Here is a 21,817-nt window from a genome sequence, read left to right as displayed (position 1 = left end):
AATCAGCGATACTCTCGATGCTTTTATTACTGCATTTGAAGGCTGTTGTCTTCTTCCTGCGTTCATCAGGTTTCACTGCTGCATCTGCAAATGTGAAGCAGAGATAAGTGGATGGAAAGCCAGAAAGGAAAAGTGAAAGACGCCATCTGGTGGCAGTATTTATGCTAAAGAACTATTGCTTGACTTGTCAATATTCATTTCATTATAATATATAAATTGAAACACTGTAATATTAAGCCAGTATTATATTGTTGCTTAGAATTTTAACTAATGTTGGTTATGTGTGTAAAATGAGAAAAGGCATAAAACAGTAAAAAAAACAAGTTGGTTCATGAAGATTGCCTGATTAAATCTCATGGATAAAGATTCATTACATAAAAACCGAAACACTTACCCAACAAAAACAAATAAATCTTAGCTGGGAATTAGTAAAAGTAGTCTACCTGGCTCTTATTGGGCTTTAGTGATGTAACTCGGCCTCCTGGCAGTTTATCTTCCTCCATGTTTTTAGTCACCAACTGGTGATGGTCAAACGCAGGGAAGAAAAAGTGGTAGAAGAACTGATGAACTGTCTGGTTTTTGGCCTCCATTCCTCTGGTTTGCATTCCCTTCCCCTCACCTTTATGCTCTTCTTTGTACTCTATAAGAAATATAATACATGTTTTAATATGTTTTTGAGTTTTATGATTTTCTAGTCGATACTATAAATCATCTATAAAACATAAAATAAAAGCCAACATTACAAACCTGCAGACCGAGGTTGCTTATCGACTTTAGTCTTGACATCTTGTTGACTCTGTGAGATGTCCTGAGCAGGGATCTATGATAAGATGTAAATACTATTATAAAGATTTAAGAGAAAACCATATAGCCAAGTTTATTACATACTTCATTAATATCAACAGCAAGGGTGTAACAATATTGATATTAATACAGGATATTGGGATGTCTTTCTGATACAGATACTCGTGAAATTCGTGTTGCATGTGAATTGCCGCCTCAATCAAAAACATCTGGAGCAGCGATTAAGATAAATGTTGATTTGTTTTGCATGCTAGATTGCCTGTAGCAACTAATCCCTGCTGATTTAGGGTTGGAGATTTCAGGAGGGATGGGGGAATTCTTTTAGAGCTGCCACCTGGACAGAACAAGTATTTAAAGGTTTGCTGCAAAGACTACACTCACCTCGGGAAGATCTCCGCTGGTCTCAGTATTAGATCTGGACAGGGACTGGCGCACTGGCAGACTTCCAGAAACCCCCTGACATTTCACCTCAGCACAGCCCAGAAGTACCTCAAAAAACTCCAGGAATGTAATCTGCAGCAGAAAAAGAGAGAGACGACAACAAAAGTGATACAGAGGAGGGAAAGGAATTAACAAACTGGGGTAGGTGGATGAATGCTAATCTTTCAATGGGCATTGAAAAAAATGATGGATGAGTGTAAAGAGCTGGTGTAAAGCCTACAGGCAGACCTCCAGATTCAGGCAGGAGGACAGGTTGTTGGGGTCACGGCACTCTGCAGTGATGATCTTCAGTAACCTCGCTGTGGTCAGCTTATCGTCCAGCAGACGAAGATCCTTGCAGGGGTTACAATAAACTTATCAACACCGTGTCTTAAACAAGGTGGGAATTATACATTTTATGTATGTGACTAACATTTGTTTTTAATTAATCCTGAGTGTGATGTTGGTTCTTGGTATGGGAGACTTTTGTAGCTGAAAAGTAGGCAACATCATTTTCAGTAGGTAAAACAGCCATGCAATAGTTTGATGTATTTTTTTTAACCCTTTATAAATTTAACTCAAAACCATTTACAATTGTTAGAAAGTCTGTTGCACCTTGAACATCCACAGCATGTGTCTGCAGGTCATGGTCTGGTCATCTCCCAGGGCTGCGTGGACACTGCAGTAAACCTGGTAGACTTCCCAACATCTCTTCATGTAATTCCCAGCCACCACTGAAAAGTGTGGTTCTCCAAACAGGAAGCCTGGATATACACAGGTATACTTAGTGAGCACAGCTATTACTCAGTAATATATGGCATCAACACCATCAGTTTCTGTAGGTGTGTCCTCTCAGAAAAAACTTGAAAAACACCAGGAAAATGAGGAACCTGCAAACTTATAAGGACCTGATGGACAAAAACATCTGCAGTAATTGTTTGTTTTAGTCTCCAATGTTTTGCACTAAATCTTATTGAATAACTGGCTCTCCTGTCTGGGAGCTTTCTAATGTCCCTATTTGACACTTTTCATGCTGTAATAAATCAGCTTGCAGGTTCCTCTGTCATCTAATTTGTGTACATGCATGTTATCACCTTTTACATTCTTAGCATTAGGAAGGATGTCGTCTGTTATCAGTTTGGATAAGCAGGCAGCCAAAAGGTAATTTTGTGACCTGTGAAAAGTAAGCAAAGTATAAACGAGTCACAGAGGAAAAAAAAAACATTTCTATTACAATCTTGTCTTTGTGTTATTCCTTGGTGCGATGGTGATCGGTGAACTCTAAGGTCACTTGAGCACATTTTAGTGTTAATCTTTTCAAATTGGATAAAGTTTGAAATTCATTACCATCAAAGTAGTGGCTCCGCAAAGAGGAGCTTAGAGCTAAATGCTAACATCAGTACGCTTACATGCTAACATCACTATTATGTTAGGCAGGTGTAATGTTTGCCAATTTAGCTTTGTTAGCATTTGTTAATTAGCCTAATACAAAAAGTACAACTGAGTCAGATGGGAATTTTGCAACGTATTTTGTATTGGACCAATTAAACCTGATGAAAATAGAATCAAAAGAGTTATTACAGTTAATCGTGAAGATGGTCATGAAAGTCTGAACCAAAATATCATGTCAGCCCTCTCAGTGGAGGAACGACTGCACATCTGAGATTTCCATTCTACTGGTGAAGATCTGTTGGAGCAGGTTCTATTCCTTACACCATGTCTTTATTATAGATGTGGTAGGCCACGATCACTAGACAGCTGAGGAGCCTACGAAGCGTCATGGGGGTAAAAGGACAGTGGATCTCTGCAGTGGCATCCTCTGGGGCACAGAAAGAACGACAACATTAACCACAGTGTTCAAGTATCCCAAAAATACTGTAATCATGAAGCTATCAGTATCCTGTATATGTGAGGTGTAAGAGAGACTATGAATGACGGCCCCTCTCACCTTTGATAAAATGGTTTATCTGTGTCAGAGTGATGTCGTGATGGTGGATGTGACAGTCTTTGAGCAGGCGCCACAGCTGCAGGCGGGACAGCAGGAAGGTGTTATCTAGGGAGTGGGCATGACCAAGTCTGCTGTAGAAACTATAGATGGACCGCAGCTCCATGTCTTTCCTCAGTATCACAAACTCCACCTGTTACTCAGGACACAGGATTGAAAATAAGGATCTAGGATTAAGATCATACTGTATGTTGACAGTTTTACAATAATGTGGGACCTCACCTGTTTGCGCTCCGTGTCACGCTTTCTCTCAGGGATTTTATCCAGAAGACATTCAATGTTCAGAGCCATGTCTGGTCCTAAGGCAGATGAATCACTACCTAACAGTGGAAATGCACCTGTAACAAGATGCAAAATTGTAGGTCAGGTTTTCAGACTGTGACATTGTTAAGTATCTCCTTGTTGGCAGACTGAGCATTTTGAATGGAGCTAATGTGATGTAGGTGTTTACCACACAGAGGAGTGGGAGCTCTGTTTCCACCCAAGTTGGGTGTCATCATCTGATCATCCACAAAATCCCCTTCAAAAACATGCCCATCCTTGAAAGTGAATTTTCCCTATGAACCATAAAGCACAGTCACTTTTAGTGTGTAACAATTTACATCATCTTAGGATCACTGTAGATGTGTTACTGAATATGATGAGTACATATGCATATAGACATTGACAGACAATTCTGTATCTCTAATTAACCTTCCCATCTTTTTTATTGTTCTTCCATTCTCCTTCGTAGATTGCACCACCAGCGTAGTAAAACGTTCCAAGTCCGTGCCTCTGACCCTGAACGAAATCCCCTGTGTACCGATTACTCTGGGAATACTGGGATCCATCAGCTCGCCTCAGGATCCAGATGTGTGTTCCTCGCCCATGCTGCCAAAGAAGTGAGCTCATGTGATTCATAACAAAAACATATAGAAAGCTTGGTGTTTTAGAGGGGATAATAATACAGTATCATTTGCTACAGTATGCGTGCATGATTTCATACCTGGACTCCATCCTGCCACATCCCAACATACTGCTGTCCCAGCTTTAGCCACCGCATCGTGCCTTCTCCATGTCTCAGGTTGTTCTTCCACTCACCAGAGTAAATGTTGCCAGAAGGGTAGCTGTTAACAAACAGATGATACCTTTAGAAAGTTCAAATGTAATTCAGGCAACAGGTTAGATCATTTACTCTTGTACATACCATCTCTCTCCCAATCCATCTCTGTTGTTCTTCACCCAGTCTCCTTTGTACCAAGAGGTTTTATCCGGGTTATAATACACTACACCCTAACACAAAGACGACCAATTAAAAAGAAATTAAAAACAGGAACGACTATTCCTGATAATAAATTGGTGAATCATACCTTTCCGTGCCTCTTGCCCTGATCCCACTGCCCTCTGTATGACACACCGTTTATGGCACATTTGTGAATTCCAGTCCCATGTCGTATACCATTGTACACTTCACCTGTATAGGAGCTGCCATTTGGCCAGGTGTAGGCACCCTGGCCCATGGGAATGTTACACACAAATTCTCCCTGTTGGATTAGAAACTTCAATTTAATTCAAGATTTTGACCTGAGCATTTAAAACCATATTATCATACTCTCATTCTACGCCTTTCTCGGTTTTATTATTATTTTGCATGTATACAAGATGCATGTTGAGAAATGTTATGTACACATGGGTTATCAATCAAATTTAAGTTCATCAGTAAATAAAACATATTTTATATATTACAATATAAAGAAAATATAAATATGAAATATAATACAATTTAATTACAGTACCCTACCTCATATTTCATCCCACCTGCCCACGTGAAGACACCTGCTCCATTCATTAGTCCCTTAGTAAACATACCCTTCACAAAAAAGTATGCATACTGTATTATAAAATCAAATATATAAGCTTTTCCAACTTTTTCAAAATGTAGTGTTATTTGCTTTTGCACCTTGTACATATGTCCTCCTTCAAAACAAGCAACACCTTCCCCATGCGACTGGCCGTCACAGGTTTCCCCTTCATACCTGTCAGTGAGAGACACCAGTTTACACCTCAGACACAACCAGTTCCTCACTGCCACAAATCCTTGGAAATGCATTTACTTTATCCAGGCAGGTTATGATTAGTTTAATTTAATAAATGCTGCGTGATGATTTACCTCTGAATAGTTAGGTTAAATAGTGTGGGGAGTTCACAAATGTCCTCATGTTCCGGCTGCTCGTCGCTAGCAGGGTGGAGGTTGGTTTGGTTCAGATCCACATCCGCTGAATTTACCTTTAAACCACCAGAGCAGCTCACTAACTTTCCTTTTTCCCATCCTTCCGCTGTCTGTTCCGGATCCGCGTTTCCACATTTCTTCTTGTTTTCATGTTTACCACTTATTGTCGTAGTTTTCTTCTCGTCTTTCCCCTGTGTCATTTTGCTCCGTTTGTGTATCTCACGTACAACGCTAGGCTCGTCTCCATGGCAACGACGAAGGACGCTTAAAACTACGGCAACTTTACTCAGTCAAAAAGGACAATACGAAACACGAATGTCAACTCTTCATGTATATTGTTTATTTCCTCCAAGTATATTAAAAATAGGAACATATCTATAAAAAAAAAAACAAACAAACAAAAAACAATACCAAGTATCTGAACAATACAAATATACAATATGTACAGATGGGGTTATTGATAGTTTGTCATGGTCAGTCTTGTGAGATGATTTCCAGGTTGGCGAGGTGTCTCATGGTTGGCCTGCCGTGAGGACAGTTCCATGGATGTTCAATTTCCCCCATGTGAACCACCAGCTTCTTCATCTCACTGACACTCAGAGCGGTGCCAATCATCACCTGAGGATGGACATAAGCAAAACAATTTCTGTAAAAACAAATTCCTTTAAAAAGTGAAATGTTATTCAATGAGTCTATAACAAAATTAAAATTTGATTTTGTTACCAAAAATCACAAAAGACTTGAAGTTTTACATTTGTTTCATGAGATGTGCATGTTTACTTTTTCATTCATAGCAAAAATATTATTGCATTATTGGCAATCAAATTAGCAGCAGTGCTACATTACAACACAAAAGATTAAAACACATAAAAAGTAAAACATGCTTTGCTGTAAGCTAAATATACAAACACACCGGTGTAGTCATGTAACCTCTATTGGCCAAGGAGGGAATATAATGACAATTGACTTATTGAAGTGTCTGTTTATTATAAGTATAAACTCACAGATTTCCGACAAGCTCTGGAGGCAAACATCTGTCTGACTCTGGATGGTCGGCACATGACCCCTGGGCTGTCACTCAACATGAAGATCAGCTCCTCAATATCGCCTGGACCGAAAGTCCAGTTCTTACTGGTGGGCAGAGACACCAGCTTCACCCTCTCCATCACCTGAGCTAGAATCGCAATGAAAAATCTGATTTAGTAATCGTAATTATCCAAATGGGAAATCTGTATGTTAAACATGAAATGAAATTAACTCATGTTTAATCCCTCATATCAAACAGTTGAACTTCCATACCGTCCTCGTCCACCAGAAATTCGAAGCCATTCTTTCTGAAAATCTCGATGTTCTCTAAGAGGACATTCTCACTGACCGCAGGGAGGTGAAGTTTCTGAGGGCTGGAAATAAAAAAAAAAGGAAAAAGGTACTTCTAAACAATTCAGTGTAAAGATGAATCTACTGATTTACACTTCTCTTACACTATGAGTTTCTGTCCTTGGAGCACATTGTGCTGCTGCAACATCTCAAAGTTGTATTTCTCATCACTGGCGTGTTGGTCAATCATGAAGATGTCCGAGTTGAGTTTGGTGATAATGAAGCCCAGGTTAAACTGACCGATGATCTCCATCTCTTTGAACATGTCTTTACTGTTGAGATGAAAGTAGGATCGTTTACTGTTCTGGTAGTTACACTTGAATAGTATACTAATAATATACTCAGCTGTAGTTATAGTGAAGTAGTGAAATCCTACCTGATCTCCTTCTTCAGCTCGTCCTCTGCACTTTGGTTTTCTCCAGGGTTGATCTTGGCCCTGAAGCGTCGGTAGCGTAGCTCGTCGCTGGCCTTTTGTTTCTGCTGGTCCTTTATCCTCCTTATCTTCCCTTCAAGCTCTTGTAAAGAGAACTGGAGGGGCACAGTCGTCCTCTGTAAGCAGGTTGGAGCATCCACTTTAGAGGAAGAGGATCCCTCAGAACAGTTTAAGAAAGTGTTGGATTTGAGTTCAGTAGGGAAATGTAGATTCTCTGTCCTGGCCCTCTTAGCATCAGGGCTCACAGTACCGTCCTCATTTGAAGCGCATGGCTCAGTCTGTAATTCTTGCTGTTCAGGAGCAGTCTGACCGTTGTCTGATGTTTCTTCGAATGTTTCATCTTTTACACTGTCAATCAGCGGTTCAGGAGAACTGCGCTCCAGGCCTGAACACTGACTATCTGGAGCTGCTGAAGTGGAAACACAACTGTCTTTTTCATCCTCTGGATCACTACACGATACCTTTCTGTATCTGAATCCATCTAGCACTGACTTTCCCACTGGGGAGCATTCAGCTAGATCTTTTGCAGGTTTCAAAGGAGATTTAACACTTGGGTTGGAAGCAGGAGGTTTTACAGAACCCTTAAAAAACGTCTGCAGTGTTTTCTGTGTTGGGCCACTGTTGGCAGATTTTGACATGTTTGATTTGTTCCCAGAATTGGAGCTGTGGTGACTTGAAAAAGCAGCTTTTAGACTGGCCAGGTTCAAGGATGACTTTGGGCTCTGTATCAGCGGTTCCACGGCCTTTCCTGGTTCTGGCATGTTCTCATTAGACGGGACCACCTGACGCAGGTCAGATGCCGATGTTGCATCTACAGACAAGTGACAGGAAAAATGTCAAAAATAAAAAGCACTGTAATGGAAAAGTCTAAACCAAATCATGCTGAAAAATCTCTCAGTGATATTACTCTGCTATAATATAAATATTTGCTGTACATATCAACTGTTGACATGCAGGATAAATGTAATGATGTGCTCTTACTGCTGCTGGGCATGGGTGTATAGTTCAGGCTGATCTTATTGACTCCAGCCTCGTACATGCTGATGAGGGAGGTCTTTAGAATAGCCAGCAAGAGTTTCTCTTCCTGAAGGAAAATCTGTCGCTTGTCTGGGGTGACGTTCACATCCACACACTCTGAAATAACACCACATAAAAACCCTCATGTGGTTCAGAATGCCAATTCTGTTTTTCAGGAATCGAGTTTTGATATAATTAAATTTTCTTACCTGAGGCAACAGCTATGTTCAAGGCAACAAATGGATACTGATGTCTGTTATACATGTGATATACTTCATTCACAAGTTTGGTCACCTGCAAGTTAGGAATATCCAGAGGTCAGGTTGTATCAATGAATCCTCACCTTTAAATTTCCCAATAAATCCTCTACAATTGAATTACCTTCAGGGGATCACATGGCCGGTTATTGATGAAGAAGAACTGTCTGTCTGTGGCGCTTCTCCCAACACCATGGTCTCCTCGTGACACAAACCCCGTCATGCTGCCAAAGTACACACAGGTTTTTAATTAAAAAACAAACAAACTCTGCTTTGTATGCAGAGAGAGGAATATAGGACTTTAATGCAATGGTGCCACTCACGTGAAAAGCTGTTTGGGAAGATCTGCATCCTTGAACCCATATTCTTCAATAATATTTTCTGAAGGGGAAACTTGTTGAAAAGGCAGAAGACTCTGCAGCTGCAGGACACACAACAGACATTAAACCATAGACATTTTCTTTTTTTAGGAGTAGTGGAAATTCTGTAAAAATTCCTTAAAAATAATAGAGAAACTCTGCAAGGAAAATCAAGCTGGAAGCAAAACAGTTTTACTTCAATATTGTCAGCAATTTGGAAAAATTAGACATTCACATGCACATAGTGATGAGGTTACACTTACACTCTCTGCAGTTAAATAAACATTATGGTCAATACAAATGTAAACACAATGTGCCAGAGTTCCAACCTGTTTTGGTCCAAATATGGCTCCTATATTGTCCCTCATGCTCTGGCTTCCACTGGTGCTGAGCACCGTGCTGCGCTTTCCCTGCCCATTTTGGTTGGAGCAGGTAATACGCACTCCAGTAGAGATGATACAGTACGACTGCAGGACATGTATCATTTTGGTATATTCCTGAAAATACAAAGCAATGAAATATCAGGGATTAAACATGAATGATATATGTCATTTAAGCAGCCACTGATTGGCTCTACAGTAAAAGATTTTTAAAGATACTAAATGAAAACTATGAAATGCCTACAGGCTTTACATGATTACATGTTACGTTACATATCATGTCCTGAGAGAAGAGTTTTACTTCAGAATCATATAAATTATTCACGTGAAGTTAAATATGTCATATGCTTTGTCCCTTTACTTTTTTACATTCCCGCCACCTGTTCTCACTTTTATATTGATTGATGTGTTTTCCCTTTTCTCCTGTAATCCAGTAGGTTTCATTTATGGTATGAAAATCAACTTGCAAAGTCCAAAAACTGGTCTGGGATAATGTGGAGGGATATTCGAGATTCAAGTCAAGGTTTTATAACTTATTTACATAAAATATAAAATATTTTTCAGTATAGCAATAAATAAATAATGATTAATTCATCATTATTATTAAGATCGCTGTTCAGACTCAACATCTGAGTTTCCATCAGGCACGATTTCTCTGTTACCATTAAATGATAACGTAATTCAAAAACTTAATGTTCACTGTCAGAATCTCAGGCAAGTGTAAAATCACTGTAAAGCAATTTCATATAACATGAATGGAAACCAAAGGCTGCCTAGAGTGTATAAGACTAACTGTTAAACCAAAAAGAAAACTGTCTGGAGTTACATAACATGTATGTGATAAGTAGTAAAAGGGCTAAAACATGCAGAAACATCAGAATGATCGTTTTAATGACTGACCTTCTTTATGTTGCGCTGGAACTCCTTGTGTCGAACAGGCAGGGTGTAGAAAAGCTGCTGCAGGCTGACCGTGGTGCCCTGCTGACGGGGATGGGGTGACTGCTGCACCATGTGGCCCTTGTGGTCAAACACCAGCTTGGTCCCCACCTGGTTGGACTCATGGCACGTCACCACACTCAGATCACTGGAACGAGGAGTTGGAGGCTTAATGAGGTGAAAGGTATTTTAAGTGTATGTGCCGAAACAACGTGGCTGTTGAAGTGTTTTACCTCAGAGCACATAAAGAGCTGAGGGCTTCACCTCTGAAGCCAAATGTTTCCACATGGATGAGATCAGAGAAATCTCTCAGCTTTGATGTGTGATGCTTCAATGCTGTGGAACAGAGAGAGGAGGCTTCAGTAGGTCGGCCATGTTTAACGGAGCGTATACACGAAGCTGACACTTACTCAGTCCCTCAAAGTTGGCGTCTTCTACTCCTTTGCCATTGTCTGACACTTCCACTAGCTCAGTTCCACACTCCTTCAGTTTCACATCTGGAACATGCAACAATATGATACTGAGCATCACACAGCAATGACAAGCAATCATGTCATCTTGATTAGTTTAAACTGTATTATGCAGATAACTCAGCCCATTTCCAGGTGGGCTTCCAGGTGAGCTGTTCTGATAGATCTCTGTTTTCAACATATTTTGCCACAAAGGATTTATTTTGTTGCACTTTCTGAGACGTTAAAACATGATACAAGAAATTTCTGTCCATAATTTAAGCTAAATCGATATCTACCGTTGTGCTGGACTGTAAAACAAAGGCACCATGTCATTTTAACAACGATAAAACCATAATTTTAATAGTGTTCACAACAGCAGCTCTCATGAGTGAAATGTACTTTGTTAAAACCTCTTCATGTGACAAAAAAAAACTCAGTATCAAACAAACTTTGTGTATATCTGTGCTTACCAACGTTGGTGGCTCCTGCATCAATGCTGTTTTCCACCAGCTCTTTGACAGCAGTGGCCAAAGTCAGCACCACCTGTCCTGAGCAGATTTGATGCACTGAGTGCTTGTCAATGGCCTTGATGGCTCCTGCAGGTTCGGAGCTACTGAGAAGAAAACAAGCACAATGGTGAATAATAACGTCGCCCTCTGCTTAATTAATACCGCTGCAACAGATTTACACATGCATAACTATAAAGATAATATTAAAGGTGTAATAAACTCATGAAAACCATTCTGTAATCTGTGATGAGTATATGAGGGCTGTGGGAATGTTAGGTGACCTGATTATAAATTGTGGAGTCCTACTTTAGTTTCTTTGGATTTAAATATACATGTATGGATGTAATTATACATAAATGTGCAGTTTTTACAGTGAAACGTGATACAGGTTTAAAAAAAACAAGACAAGGTGAAATAATTGGGATAAAACGTAATAACATTTTAACATTGCATATTCAATATTCAGATTTGCACGGTGTTAAAAACAAATATCTGCAGGCAAATTAAATAAATACTATGGTAGCTAACTTACCAAGCATCAGACATTTTCAAAGCCTGAAAAGCTTGAGGCAAAACTCATTCAAACTTTGATATGTGGCGTCATCTGAAACAGATAAACCAAGAGACGCTAATTAACGACTTGACATTCATGCAAATGTAGTTAGTTTGTTTTCACGAAGTGTCGGTGGTAAAAAACCGCTTCACGACATCGTGCTGTAAACACAAAAGTGAAGCTGTTCCGCGCGCAGTGCGCAAATTGTTCACGAGCGTCACCGCTGCGCAAAACCTGCGCAGTCTGACTATTAAAAGTGATAATGTAAAAATATTGAGTGTGTAAAAAAAGCAACCTCACAAAATGAGCACAGAATCTAAGAGTAATAACAACGTCCACATAATAATATCGCTGTGTAGAAAATGAATATAAACAAACCCATTTCCTCAAACCTTGAAGCATTTCATCACCAAACCCACCGGAACCTTTGACCCGGTGAGATGTTAGGGCGCGTGTGCAAGTACCTCATATTGTAAGAAACGGATAAGTCGCTTTTTGTTACTGGGTCATTCTCCATTCTTTTAAACGCTAGGGTTATATTTTTATATTATAATACAACATCTGTGTTGATTTTACGCTGTAGTTTTGAGTGTAACATTTTTTTCACTTGCAGTTAATGACGTTGTGAGTCACGCACGTTTATTTTGAGACGGTCCCTGAACAGCTGTTAAATCATGGTCGTTTGTGAACATGGTGGACATATGGGACTTTTAGGGTAGTTTTCTCTGTCTTTTCTGACATATTCGTGCGATGTAAACATTAGCGGAGCTGGAGTTAAACGAGTATTTTGACATATATCTTACTACAGATATGGGGTAGCTACTGTGAATTGAGCATCGTTTTAAAATTAGCACTTTTTTTCGTCAAACTGCCGTTATTTACATACAACAAAAATGTACAGTTCATCATCCAACAACGGACTCCTGCGGTCGGACGAATGTTCCGGTAATGGCAGCAACATTTTGGTCCGACACAGCCTCGGATCCGGCAGGAGGAAACACGAGGCTGGGACTAACATTAGCCTGCTAAGTTTGGCGAGCGAAGAGGACGATGAAGTCCAGTTTGACAGTAAGCAGCTTTTCCTCCGCTTAAAGGTGCTGCCTGTCGTTACGTTACCGTTTACCTAACAAGTGCACATTGTTGGCTGTGATCCCACATTACGTGACACGGTGACACCGGAACAAAACGTCTGACTTTGAATAGCTTAAATTAGCTTTTTTGGTTTATTAATGTGGGGTGGGGGGGTAAGGATTTATATGCCATGTGAACAACAACGTGACTCTCATGCTGCAGTGTTGAGCCCACCCTACCATTATTCCTCCAGCTTAAAAAACATCCATATAAACCACTAACAGACAACTGGTATAATTTTAATTCATATCACAGACTGGTGTTTGAAAGTACAAGCCAGTGTTTTGTTTATTGTACTAATATTAAAATGTATATTTGGTGTAGTTGTCACACTAATGTTTGTACTGTAACTTTCAACTTGCAGACAGTGTTTTAATACTAGTATGATGTTTGTTATTACACCTCTGGGCTACAACATGCATTTGCATTCAGAGATGTTTGAGCCTTTCCCTCAGCTTGGGACAGTCATTCATACTATACGAGCCATGATAGTGTCTTTGTGTAACTGCAAAGTAAAAATATTTGAAGTGTGGTTCAACTTTGACCCTCATATTACAGCAATAACCTCGTAAGAAAGATATTCCTCCATATGTGGCTATACTATATTACCACAGTATATATCAATATACTGATACTGATACACTGGTGGCTCACCTGTCAGAGCGCTTACCACTTAGGCTCAGTGCTTACTGTAGCGGCCCGGGTTGAAATCTCATCCTCCAACTTTCCTGTCACTCTCTCAGTGTCCCTATCCAATTAAAGGCTAAAACTGCCCCAAAAAATAACATAAAATAAAGAAAATTGAAGGAACAGACACTGGGATATCCAGCCTTTTTGTTCCTAGTAGTCAAGGTGCAAAATAAGTGGAATTTAATTGTCTCTTTCATTTGACCCTCCCTTTCTCTTAAATGTGGCCATCTTTCACACTCCATGCCCCTCAGCTTATAATGCAGGTTTTTTTGTCAAATGTTTGAAGCCTCAAGCTGAACCCAGGATTACCCTGATGACATGGGCTGCCTCCACTGCCACACAAGACTTTATGCAACTGTTTTCACAGGTTGAATCATACTCTCTACAACGAGGAAATTGAACTTCACTTGTAAATTCGGCGGAGTGTCCTTTCACCCTTTATCTTATACAAACTTGCAGTTGACAAACAAGTTTACATGGGTCTTGTAAGTGAAGACTTGCTATTCCACACATCCTGCAGTGTGATCAAATGAAAGTAAAGTAGTGTCAGGGAACTTTGACAGATGATACAGCCCCTCCTTCCCATTCTGGCACAGGGGCCAAGTATCTTCGCTTGGTCATGTGTTTACAGAGTAGGCTACACTAGGTGGAGGAGGCTGGTGTCCGCTGGACCAGGCAGATAAGCATTACTGCTGTGGACGCCCCCTTATGTATAATCAAGATGAACTTATTTTGTGCCTTGGAGGTGAACAGGATAATCATTATTACAGCTCCATGAGTGCTTAATATTGCACCGAAAGGCTTTCATACAGAAAAATGGACCTAGGAGAAAAAAACATTGTTGAAATGATTGCAAAAGTTATTGAAGAAGGTAAGACAGCTGTAACTTTATACACAGAAAAATAATTGTTGATACATTATTTGATTTTATTGGAAGTTGAACAAAGTTAAATATACTCTGAAGTGTTTTTGTGCTACAGTTTGGGCCTATAATTCACCATCGCTTCCTCTTTCTCATTTTTCGTTTCTATGTACGCTCAGCTTCTGACACAGATAATGACTGTGAGGTGTTAATAGCTGGTAGACATTACCCATCCATCCAAGAGTTTGCCTCAGCGATCCCCAACCACCTTCTCCTGGGGTCTCTGCTGGAGCACCTGTGCTTCGTGTACGAGAGTAATCCAGCACGCTCACGTACGCTGTTTAAAGGTAGCTACAGATATGTTGTTCTGGGATTCCAAAGATTTTAAAATATATGTTTAGCATTCTGTCTCTACCTTTTATTCCTTGTCGTTAATTACGAATTCAGTTAATATAACTTTGTTATCCCTCTGACAGTCATTGGCCAGCGGTTAGCAGCTATGAACCTCCTCTCGCCGTTGGCCATAAGTGATGAGTTCAGCACCGTCAGACTACAGCACAACCGGGCCTTCACTGAGCTGCTTAATGCCGCCAGCTCCTCCTTGTACCCACAGGTAATGGACATGTTGTACACTACGTATATACACGAGCTGCTTCTGTACCAGTTGGTATGTTGTTATGTAAAAGATTGTTTTTACTTAGTATAATAGATGTCAATAAGCACTCTGACCAAAGCAGAACACTAAAGTGGGTAGGGTTCATCCGTGTTTATTGTTGTCATGTTTACAGCGTGAACACTGTGTGTATCCTTGTCTTATCTCACAGGGTCTCGGCACAAACACGCACAATCCTTCTGCAAGGTAAGGTGTACGAGGTGTAGTTTTGAATGTTGCTGCTTCCAAGGAGTATTTAAGTTTAATGTAAGAAATGTTTGTCTTCCCACAGACCTAAGGAGGGACTATTTCAAGCGCAGACCTCACGGTATCTTAGTGAGTTTGAAGAAATCTGCAGACTTGGGAAAGGATCATATGGAAATGTTTTTAAGGTATTTTTACTCAATTCTAATTCCCACTATTCCTCCTATCCAGCTCCTTTTAAAGCACATGAGTTGAAGTGATCATCACAGTCATGTTATCTTTCACATCTTCTTGTAGGTTATGAACAAACTTGATGGACAATATTATGCTGTGAAGAAAATTCTTATCAAAAATGTCTCAAAGGATGACTGTATGAAGGTGGGCCATCAGTGTTTTATCAAAAGACTCTTTTCACGCCCAAATACAGAGATATGAGAGACACCCACTTTAATCCAATGTGATTGTTTTGCTTGCTCTAGGTCCTTAGGGAAGTCAAAGTGTTGTCCAGCCTGCAGCATGTAAATGTTGTGGGTTATCACACTGCATGGATGGAACATGTTCAGCCTGCAGCACGTGAGTATTTAACTGCTGTCCTGCGACGTGTTTGTTCGGCTGAAACGAATGAAGTTACTGTTCACAGAGATTGGCAAGACGAGACATTTGGCTCAACCTTGTCCAGGAACATATAGAGAGGAAGCTATACTTGAAGTTCAATTAAACAAACAGACGCCCTTTATCTGTAAACTGTCCTTGTTGCAGATCCTGAGTCTCTCCTGCCTGCACTGGAATCACCTGGACAACAAGACAAGTAGGATCAGTGTATACAAAATCAGATTCATGACTTTTTGTAACACACATTCATAAATAAAATTACAAACCAACTATGTATGATGTAATATCAGTGTGTCCAACAACTCTTAACTTTTCTTTTTGCAGTTTTGATGGGAGCCCTGACAACAGCGACACCAGCTCGTCTATAGTCTTTCAAAGCCTCAGTGAAGCACCAACAGATGAAGCTGCAAGTGCCAAAGTCTCTCCAAAAGAGGCTGAGTCGGCTTTAGTGCCAACCCAAGAGAAGGGCCAGCTGTTGTGTCCCAAGACGATGCGCCGCCTCCCTGAGAACTACGTCCCCTGTGTGTTCCTGGGACAGCGCGATCCCGTGAAGAGCTCCAAATGTCCTGCCACGGGTTGGGACAGCTCAGCACTGTTAGAGGAGGACTCCAGCAGGAGTAGCATCGAGCTGAACAACAACTCCTGCATCGACAAGGAGTGCCAACAGTGGGCTGACAAACGCACAATAAAGCCTTCTAAAGAGGTAGATGCTTAAGGTGGATTAGATTCATTACAATAAGGACAAAAACTGCTAGATTTTATGGTACAAATATTTCTTTAAGAAAATTACAAGCAGAGAACAAGCGTTACGGTGAAATGTACCCTTAAAAACGGTTGCTCTGTATCTGCAGGTACAGTTCCACCTGATGCTCTACATCCAGATGCAGCTGTGTGATCGCTCAATAAAGGACTGGATCTCTGAGAGAAACGCCAAACCCAAAGAAGAACAAACCTCAAGATGTAATTGTTTAACACATTATGCATGACTCTGCAATATTGTATTGTTCAAATACAGATTTCATTTATATTTCACGAGCACATCTTTTTTTTTTTTTATCAGTTTCTCTCCATTCACAAATGACTGCTAATGTAATTTAATTTATTTATGGTGGTAGTTTATTTCACGTTTTCTAAGATACAAATACAATTTCGGAAATTAATACTTTTATATATTTTTTCAGGCCCTTACGGATGTGTTGATACTGAACACACTGTCAGCCTGTTGAGAAACATACTGGAAGGGGTGGAGTACATTCATTCCAGGGGAATCATGCACAGAGACCTGAAGGTGAGCGGCTTTGATAAATTTGTGTTTGTATGTTTGAAGTTATTAGATTTAAGGTGTGTCTGTAGCTTGAGGCAAACATCACCTCCAACTGTCACTGACTCACAGGTGTCAGCTAGGAGTAATATTATCAAATGTGTTATCAAAAGAGTCCTGTCGGTCATCATCAGTCACAAAGGAGATGTTGTGTGTGTTCTCCCAGTAGTTGAAGACAAAGTCATATAGCCTCTCTGGCAGGATTTCTTTCAGTTCCCCTTTTTTGTCTGGGATGTGTCTCAGGTAAATATCACTCTTACAAATATCCTGAAGCCTTCTTGGCTGCTGAATGAGTTTTAGTAGCTGGTCTCTCTGCTTCAAGAAACATGGTAATGTCAAGGCTGAGGGCAGGTGGCAGTTTTGGTTGTAGACGGTGAGCGGGGAGGTCAGGCTGAGGAGCTTCACCAGCAGGGAGCTGTTCCTTACATTAGACCTGTGGTTCAGGAACAGAAACAGACAGTTCTCCCCTGCTTGGCTGAGCTTGTTGATGTTAGCTCCGTACCTGAGCAGCAGCTCGACCAGCTCCTTGTTGCCCATGCTGCATGCCTCGTGTAAAGGTGTAATTCCTGCCTTGTTCTCTGCGTTGGGCTCGGCCCCATGATCCAGCAGCTCAGAGATGCAGTTTAAGTCGTCTTGCAGGGTCTTGGTGGTCTTCATAGCCATTGCCACAGCAGCTAAGTGCAGAGGAGTGTTTCCAGTGTTCTTCAGCCCCTTGATAATAGTCAGGAATTTGCATTAATTTAATTTAACATGTTGAACTTTTAGCATATAGTTTAATAGGACAGAAATTTATGCATTGTATTTAATAATTTTGATATTCTTCATTTGTTTTCAAGGTCGTTTAGTTTGACTGCTAGCAGGAAAAGCGCAGGTGTTACTGATAACATTAACGAGGTCTGGTCTATTCAAGTGTCCCAGTGAGTCATGAAATGTGCCGTTAATATTATTAATCACACCTGTGCTCATGTATGATATCTCAAAATGACTCATGTGAAAATGTCTACCATGTTTGTCTTTTGTTCAATTCTGAAAATATAAAAAAGGAAAAAAAATTACTGCCAAAAATAAACAAGAATAACAACACAAACCATGTTGATATCTGCTCCCTGCCTGATCAGGTTGGCTATAATATCCTTATGGAGCATCCCAGCGGCCATATGTAGGGGCGTCATCCCGTTGCTGTCCACAGCATTAACATCAGCGCCATAGCTGGCAAGAATCTGGACAGCAGACAGAGCAGTGTAGCGTACTGAAAGGTGGAGAGCTGTCTGCTGACTCTCTCCCTTCACCTAAGCGAGGAACCATAAGAAACCACACCAGAGCCAAATTATTTCAAGAGCAGCTGCATTCCTGAGAATCTGTAAGAGATGTATGTTTGTTCGAATATATTTTAAAAGATCCTAGTTATTGCTTAAAAAACTGATTTACCTGTGCATTGACGTTAACACCATGCTCACAGAGGAGCTGTAGACAAGCCTTCGCCTTCCTGTGCAAATCGATCACAGCAGTCTGTAACTTGGAATCTGGTTTTGACCAAGTTGTCTGGATGCTCGGCCAACAAACTATCACCAAGTGTAGTGTGGTTTGACCGAGCTGGTCCCTGCGACAGAGGAAGAGACTGTGATGCCTGTGCGGAGGGGGAGCTGTCGATTTGTACTTTAGTAGATAAAAGGAAATGGTGCAATGCATGTCATTGTAATGGGTTTCTGTTTGCTTGAGTTGAATTCATAGCAGTTGCAACAGGAAGTCTTCAAGTCGGCAAATACAAAATTAAATTCATACTGTAGATGTGATCTTTTTTGTTTTAGGAAATAAACTAAACAGCTGAAATGAGTTTCAGCAACTCTGTCTGAGTTACTTTTATTTTTTATTTAATGAGAGGCTTGCACCGTGAAAAAGCAACCTGATCTTACACCATAGTATTGATGGGCACAATGCTAGGTGTTAATGTGTATATCTATATCTTGTCCGTGTGTGTGTGTTTGTCCAGACCTCATTTCAGGGTCTGCTCCTGCTGACAGCAGACTCTGCATGCTCTTAAATCTTCTGTAAGAGGCAGCCAGATGAAGCGGAAGTATTGCATGGCCCTAAAGCAAGAAAGATCACAACAGGACAAAAACTGAAAAACACAAATAGATATATAGATAGATAGATAGATAGATAGATACTTTATTTATCCACTAGGGGAAATTCATGAATATGTTCTAGTCTGACGCTACAAGAAGTACTTTTGTCTGAAATTGATCTCATAGGAGCATAAACACGTAACTGTAATCATAAAGCTTCTTGTGATTACCACCATCAATATGCATGCTTCTTTATATATGATTTGCTGACATTATAATATATAACATGCCGTGTTTTTGTCCATGTGACAATGTTTTCTGTAACATGTAGTCAGGTTTAGCATATTTCGATTCTGTATTCAATTCAGTAGTTTAATAAGTTTGCATTGTTGCATTTACCTTCCTGAAAACTTTTCGAGGTGAACCATCTTGCACCTGCATGAGAAACTTGCTTCCATATTTTTTTGACACATCTTCAAAACGTCGCAAGTATTCCTCCATCACGGAAGTGTAGAATTAATTGTTGTGAAAATTGAGACCGTTACCGCTCCTATCTTCATGTTCCTTCTGCTTTTCCAGCGTGATCAGGCAGCGCAGCTTTCCTGCTGTCTCTGCTTAGTCTTTCAGAAGGGAAGTGGGAATCAGAATCTGGTTATTCTTGTTTGTTGTTGCAAGCATAAATTTCTCAGATGGGTGTCAGTTAATTTAGAGGTGGGAAAATCGAAATGTTACCACTTCTCTTTTCCGTGTTTGGTGTTTTCAGTAGCAACTTCTGTGTTTTCCGTTCTGTGTTTTCAGTCTGGTTGGAGAGTTATGCGTCTAACTTTGATGGCCAGCCTTTCTGTCACAGCTGATAACTTGTTGCTGTGTGTGGGGCCAATTATAGGGACTGGTGACACCAGGCAGAGTAGTTAACAGGTTGTTCCAGTTCACTATATGCTTACATTCTAACCAATTTATCTTTTCCAGTGCAGGAAACACAGTATAGTATTTCCTGATTCAAATAGTGTATGTGGGTTTATGTGCTGTAAAGCTGGTGTTTTTTCTGAATCATTTCTCATTTTTATGATGGATGCATCCAGTATCTACATCACAGTGTTGTAGTTTCTGTCTCCCCATCAAATGTTTAGAATGTAATGTTAGATCATCTGAAATCCTAAAATGATTCATTTCTGCCCTTATTATTTGTATAAAAAACCTTGGACATCTGCATCTTTACACCCAGTAACTTGTGGAACTAATTGTACATTTTTTGCTTTTCTCACAGCCAAGGAACATTTTCCTCCGTGCTCACGACTGCCATGTTCGGATTGGGGACTTTGGTTTGGCCTGCAGGGATTTACTAGCTGATGGACATAAAAGCACCAACTCTCCAAACAGTGGTAATAACTGCAACTCTTGACTTGTTATATTTTCTCGACACAGTCCCTCACATAACCAATAGATGGTGCTATTTGATTATAAGTCACCTTTCTGGTGTATTTTGCAGATTCCTCACATACTACTGGTGTTGGTACATTTGTGTATGCTGCACCAGAACAATTGAAGGGCTCCCATTATGATTCAAAGGTAAACAAAGTAATGGTACACCTTGATTATGATTGATTCAGACTTTATTTTCATCAAACACAGAGTTTATTTTATTTTTATACTTCATCATTTTGAACTTCATCTTCATAAGTGTTACCTCTCCTTCGACATTTTTAACTACTGTCAGTCATTAAAGTTGAAACTTTGTTTGTATTGTTGCTGCTCTTGCAGTCAGACATGTACAGCATTGGAGTGCTGGCGCTCGAGTTATTCCAGCCCTTTGGGACGGAGATGGAGCGGGTCCGGACCCTTGGGGACCTGAGAGAAGGGAAAATCCCAGACTCATTCTGCCACAGATGGCCAGCCCTGGCTAAGTACATCATGAAGCTAACAAGTAAAGATCCTAGTGTTCGGCCCACGGCCAGCCAGCTTCTACAGAGTGAACTCTTCTGCAGTAAGGACAGGGTATGATAATTAACCACCTGAGCCTTTTTGTTCCAAATAAAATCTACAAAGTAAAAAAAGTGGAAATAACAATTAAGCTTTAATTTCACTGGAGGTGTGGCAATGAGGTATGTGTTCATATGTTTGTTTGTGTGTGTTTTTGAAAATGACATTGCCTCCAGGAAGCCTATTGCACCTGCACTGATGGTTCTTAATTCTTTCCCCTTCAGTTGATCCATGGTTTGCAGAGAAGGGTTGAAGAGCAGGAGGAAGAGATCATGCAGCTGAGGAGACAGATCAGTCGGCTTCAGAGCTCACAAGCCACAGTTCATGTCTCTGAGTTGGACAATACCTGAGCCTTAAAAATTTCAACAACCCACAGACTGTCAAAACTTGATTTTTTTTTTTTTTTTTAACTACTTCTGTACTGTGATTTGGTACAAGTGGTAGAGAGAGATTGTGTGTGTGTGTGTGTGTGTGTGTGTAAGCATTTGAGTGTATCTTGTACACCTGGATGTAAGGGTGCAATTATTTATTTTCATTCAGCTGTTCAATAAAACCCATTTCGGCTATGTCTGATGGGATTTCTAAGAG

At 40.3% G+C, this 21,817-nt stretch overlaps 4 protein-coding genes across 6 annotated transcripts; 1 reads left to right on the top strand and 3 right to left on the bottom strand.

Moving 5' to 3' along the window:
* Window positions 1–13: 13 nt before the first annotated feature.
* Window positions 14–5,647, bottom strand: rsph10b (radial spoke head 10 homolog B). Its single transcript, XM_023429336.2, has 18 exons — window positions 5,379–5,647; window positions 5,169–5,244; window positions 5,010–5,078; window positions 4,579–4,752; window positions 4,416–4,501; window positions 4,215–4,335; window positions 3,923–4,099; window positions 3,681–3,786; window positions 3,452–3,567; window positions 3,173–3,362; window positions 2,938–3,043; window positions 2,319–2,398; window positions 1,840–1,988; window positions 1,474–1,578; window positions 1,186–1,317; window positions 748–820; window positions 444–640; window positions 14–84 (listed from the first exon to the last, which is right to left on the bottom strand). The coding sequence occupies exons 1-18, from the start codon at window positions 5,636–5,638 to the stop codon at window positions 73–75; spliced, it is 2,229 nt and encodes a 742-aa protein (XP_023285104.1). The 5' UTR covers window positions 5,639–5,647; the 3' UTR covers window positions 14–72.
* Window positions 5,648–5,756: 109 nt separating this feature from the next.
* On the bottom strand, window positions 5,757–12,283 carry pms2 (PMS1 homolog 2, mismatch repair system component). Of its 2 annotated transcripts, none has more exons than XM_087180117.1 (15): window positions 11,691–12,283; window positions 11,120–11,262; window positions 10,608–10,694; window positions 10,431–10,533; window positions 10,162–10,345; window positions 9,211–9,378; window positions 8,846–8,943; window positions 8,647–8,746; window positions 8,475–8,559; window positions 8,230–8,382; window positions 7,192–8,059; window positions 6,920–7,087; window positions 6,738–6,838; window positions 6,443–6,612; window positions 5,757–6,056 (listed from the first exon to the last, which is right to left on the bottom strand). In XM_087180117.1, exons 1-15 carry the CDS (start codon window positions 11,702–11,704, stop codon window positions 5,913–5,915), a joined length of 2,586 nt encoding a protein of 861 aa, XP_087036243.1. In that variant the 5' UTR covers window positions 11,705–12,283; the 3' UTR covers window positions 5,757–5,912. The 2 variants fall into 2 exon arrangements, with proteins under 2 accessions (XP_087036243.1, XP_023285050.1); XM_023429282.2 differs by having other exon boundaries at window positions 11,120–11,259.
* A 135-nt stretch (window positions 12,284–12,418) lies between these two features.
* Window positions 12,419–21,816, top strand: eif2ak1 (eukaryotic translation initiation factor 2-alpha kinase 1). Of its 2 annotated transcripts, none has more exons than XM_023429283.2 (15): window positions 12,419–12,779; window positions 14,574–14,741; window positions 14,871–15,007; window positions 15,219–15,253; window positions 15,339–15,438; window positions 15,548–15,628; window positions 15,730–15,823; window positions 16,010–16,058; window positions 16,187–16,565; window positions 16,714–16,822; window positions 17,044–17,150; window positions 20,517–20,631; window positions 20,739–20,818; window positions 21,011–21,244; window positions 21,454–21,816. In XM_023429283.2, exons 1-15 carry the CDS (start codon window positions 12,605–12,607, stop codon window positions 21,577–21,579), a joined length of 1,989 nt encoding a protein of 662 aa, XP_023285051.1. In that variant the 5' UTR covers window positions 12,419–12,604; the 3' UTR covers window positions 21,580–21,816. The 2 variants fall into 2 exon arrangements, with proteins under 2 accessions (XP_023285051.1, XP_023285052.1); XM_023429284.2 differs by lacking the exon at window positions 12,419–12,779 and adding an exon at window positions 13,806–14,403.
* Window positions 15,146–19,910, bottom strand: LOC111672021 (ankyrin repeat domain-containing protein 61). Its single transcript, XM_023429285.2, has 5 exons — window positions 19,649–19,910; window positions 19,176–19,270; window positions 18,612–18,783; window positions 18,272–18,472; window positions 15,146–17,894 (listed from the first exon to the last, which is right to left on the bottom strand). The coding sequence occupies exons 1-5, from the start codon at window positions 19,748–19,750 to the stop codon at window positions 17,259–17,261; spliced, it is 1,206 nt and encodes a 401-aa protein (XP_023285053.1). The 5' UTR covers window positions 19,751–19,910; the 3' UTR covers window positions 15,146–17,258.
* Window position 21,817: the final 1 nt, after the last annotated feature.

The sequence above is a fragment of the Seriola lalandi genome, unplaced genomic scaffold (assembly GCF_002814215.2).
Source record: "Seriola lalandi dorsalis isolate HSWRI2012SDOR001 ecotype SW California unplaced genomic scaffold, Sedor1 jcf7180002054892, whole genome shotgun sequence".
NCBI lineage: Eukaryota > Metazoa > Chordata > Actinopteri > Carangiformes > Carangidae > Seriola > Seriola lalandi.
This window is presented reverse-complemented; position numbering and strand designations above follow the sequence as displayed.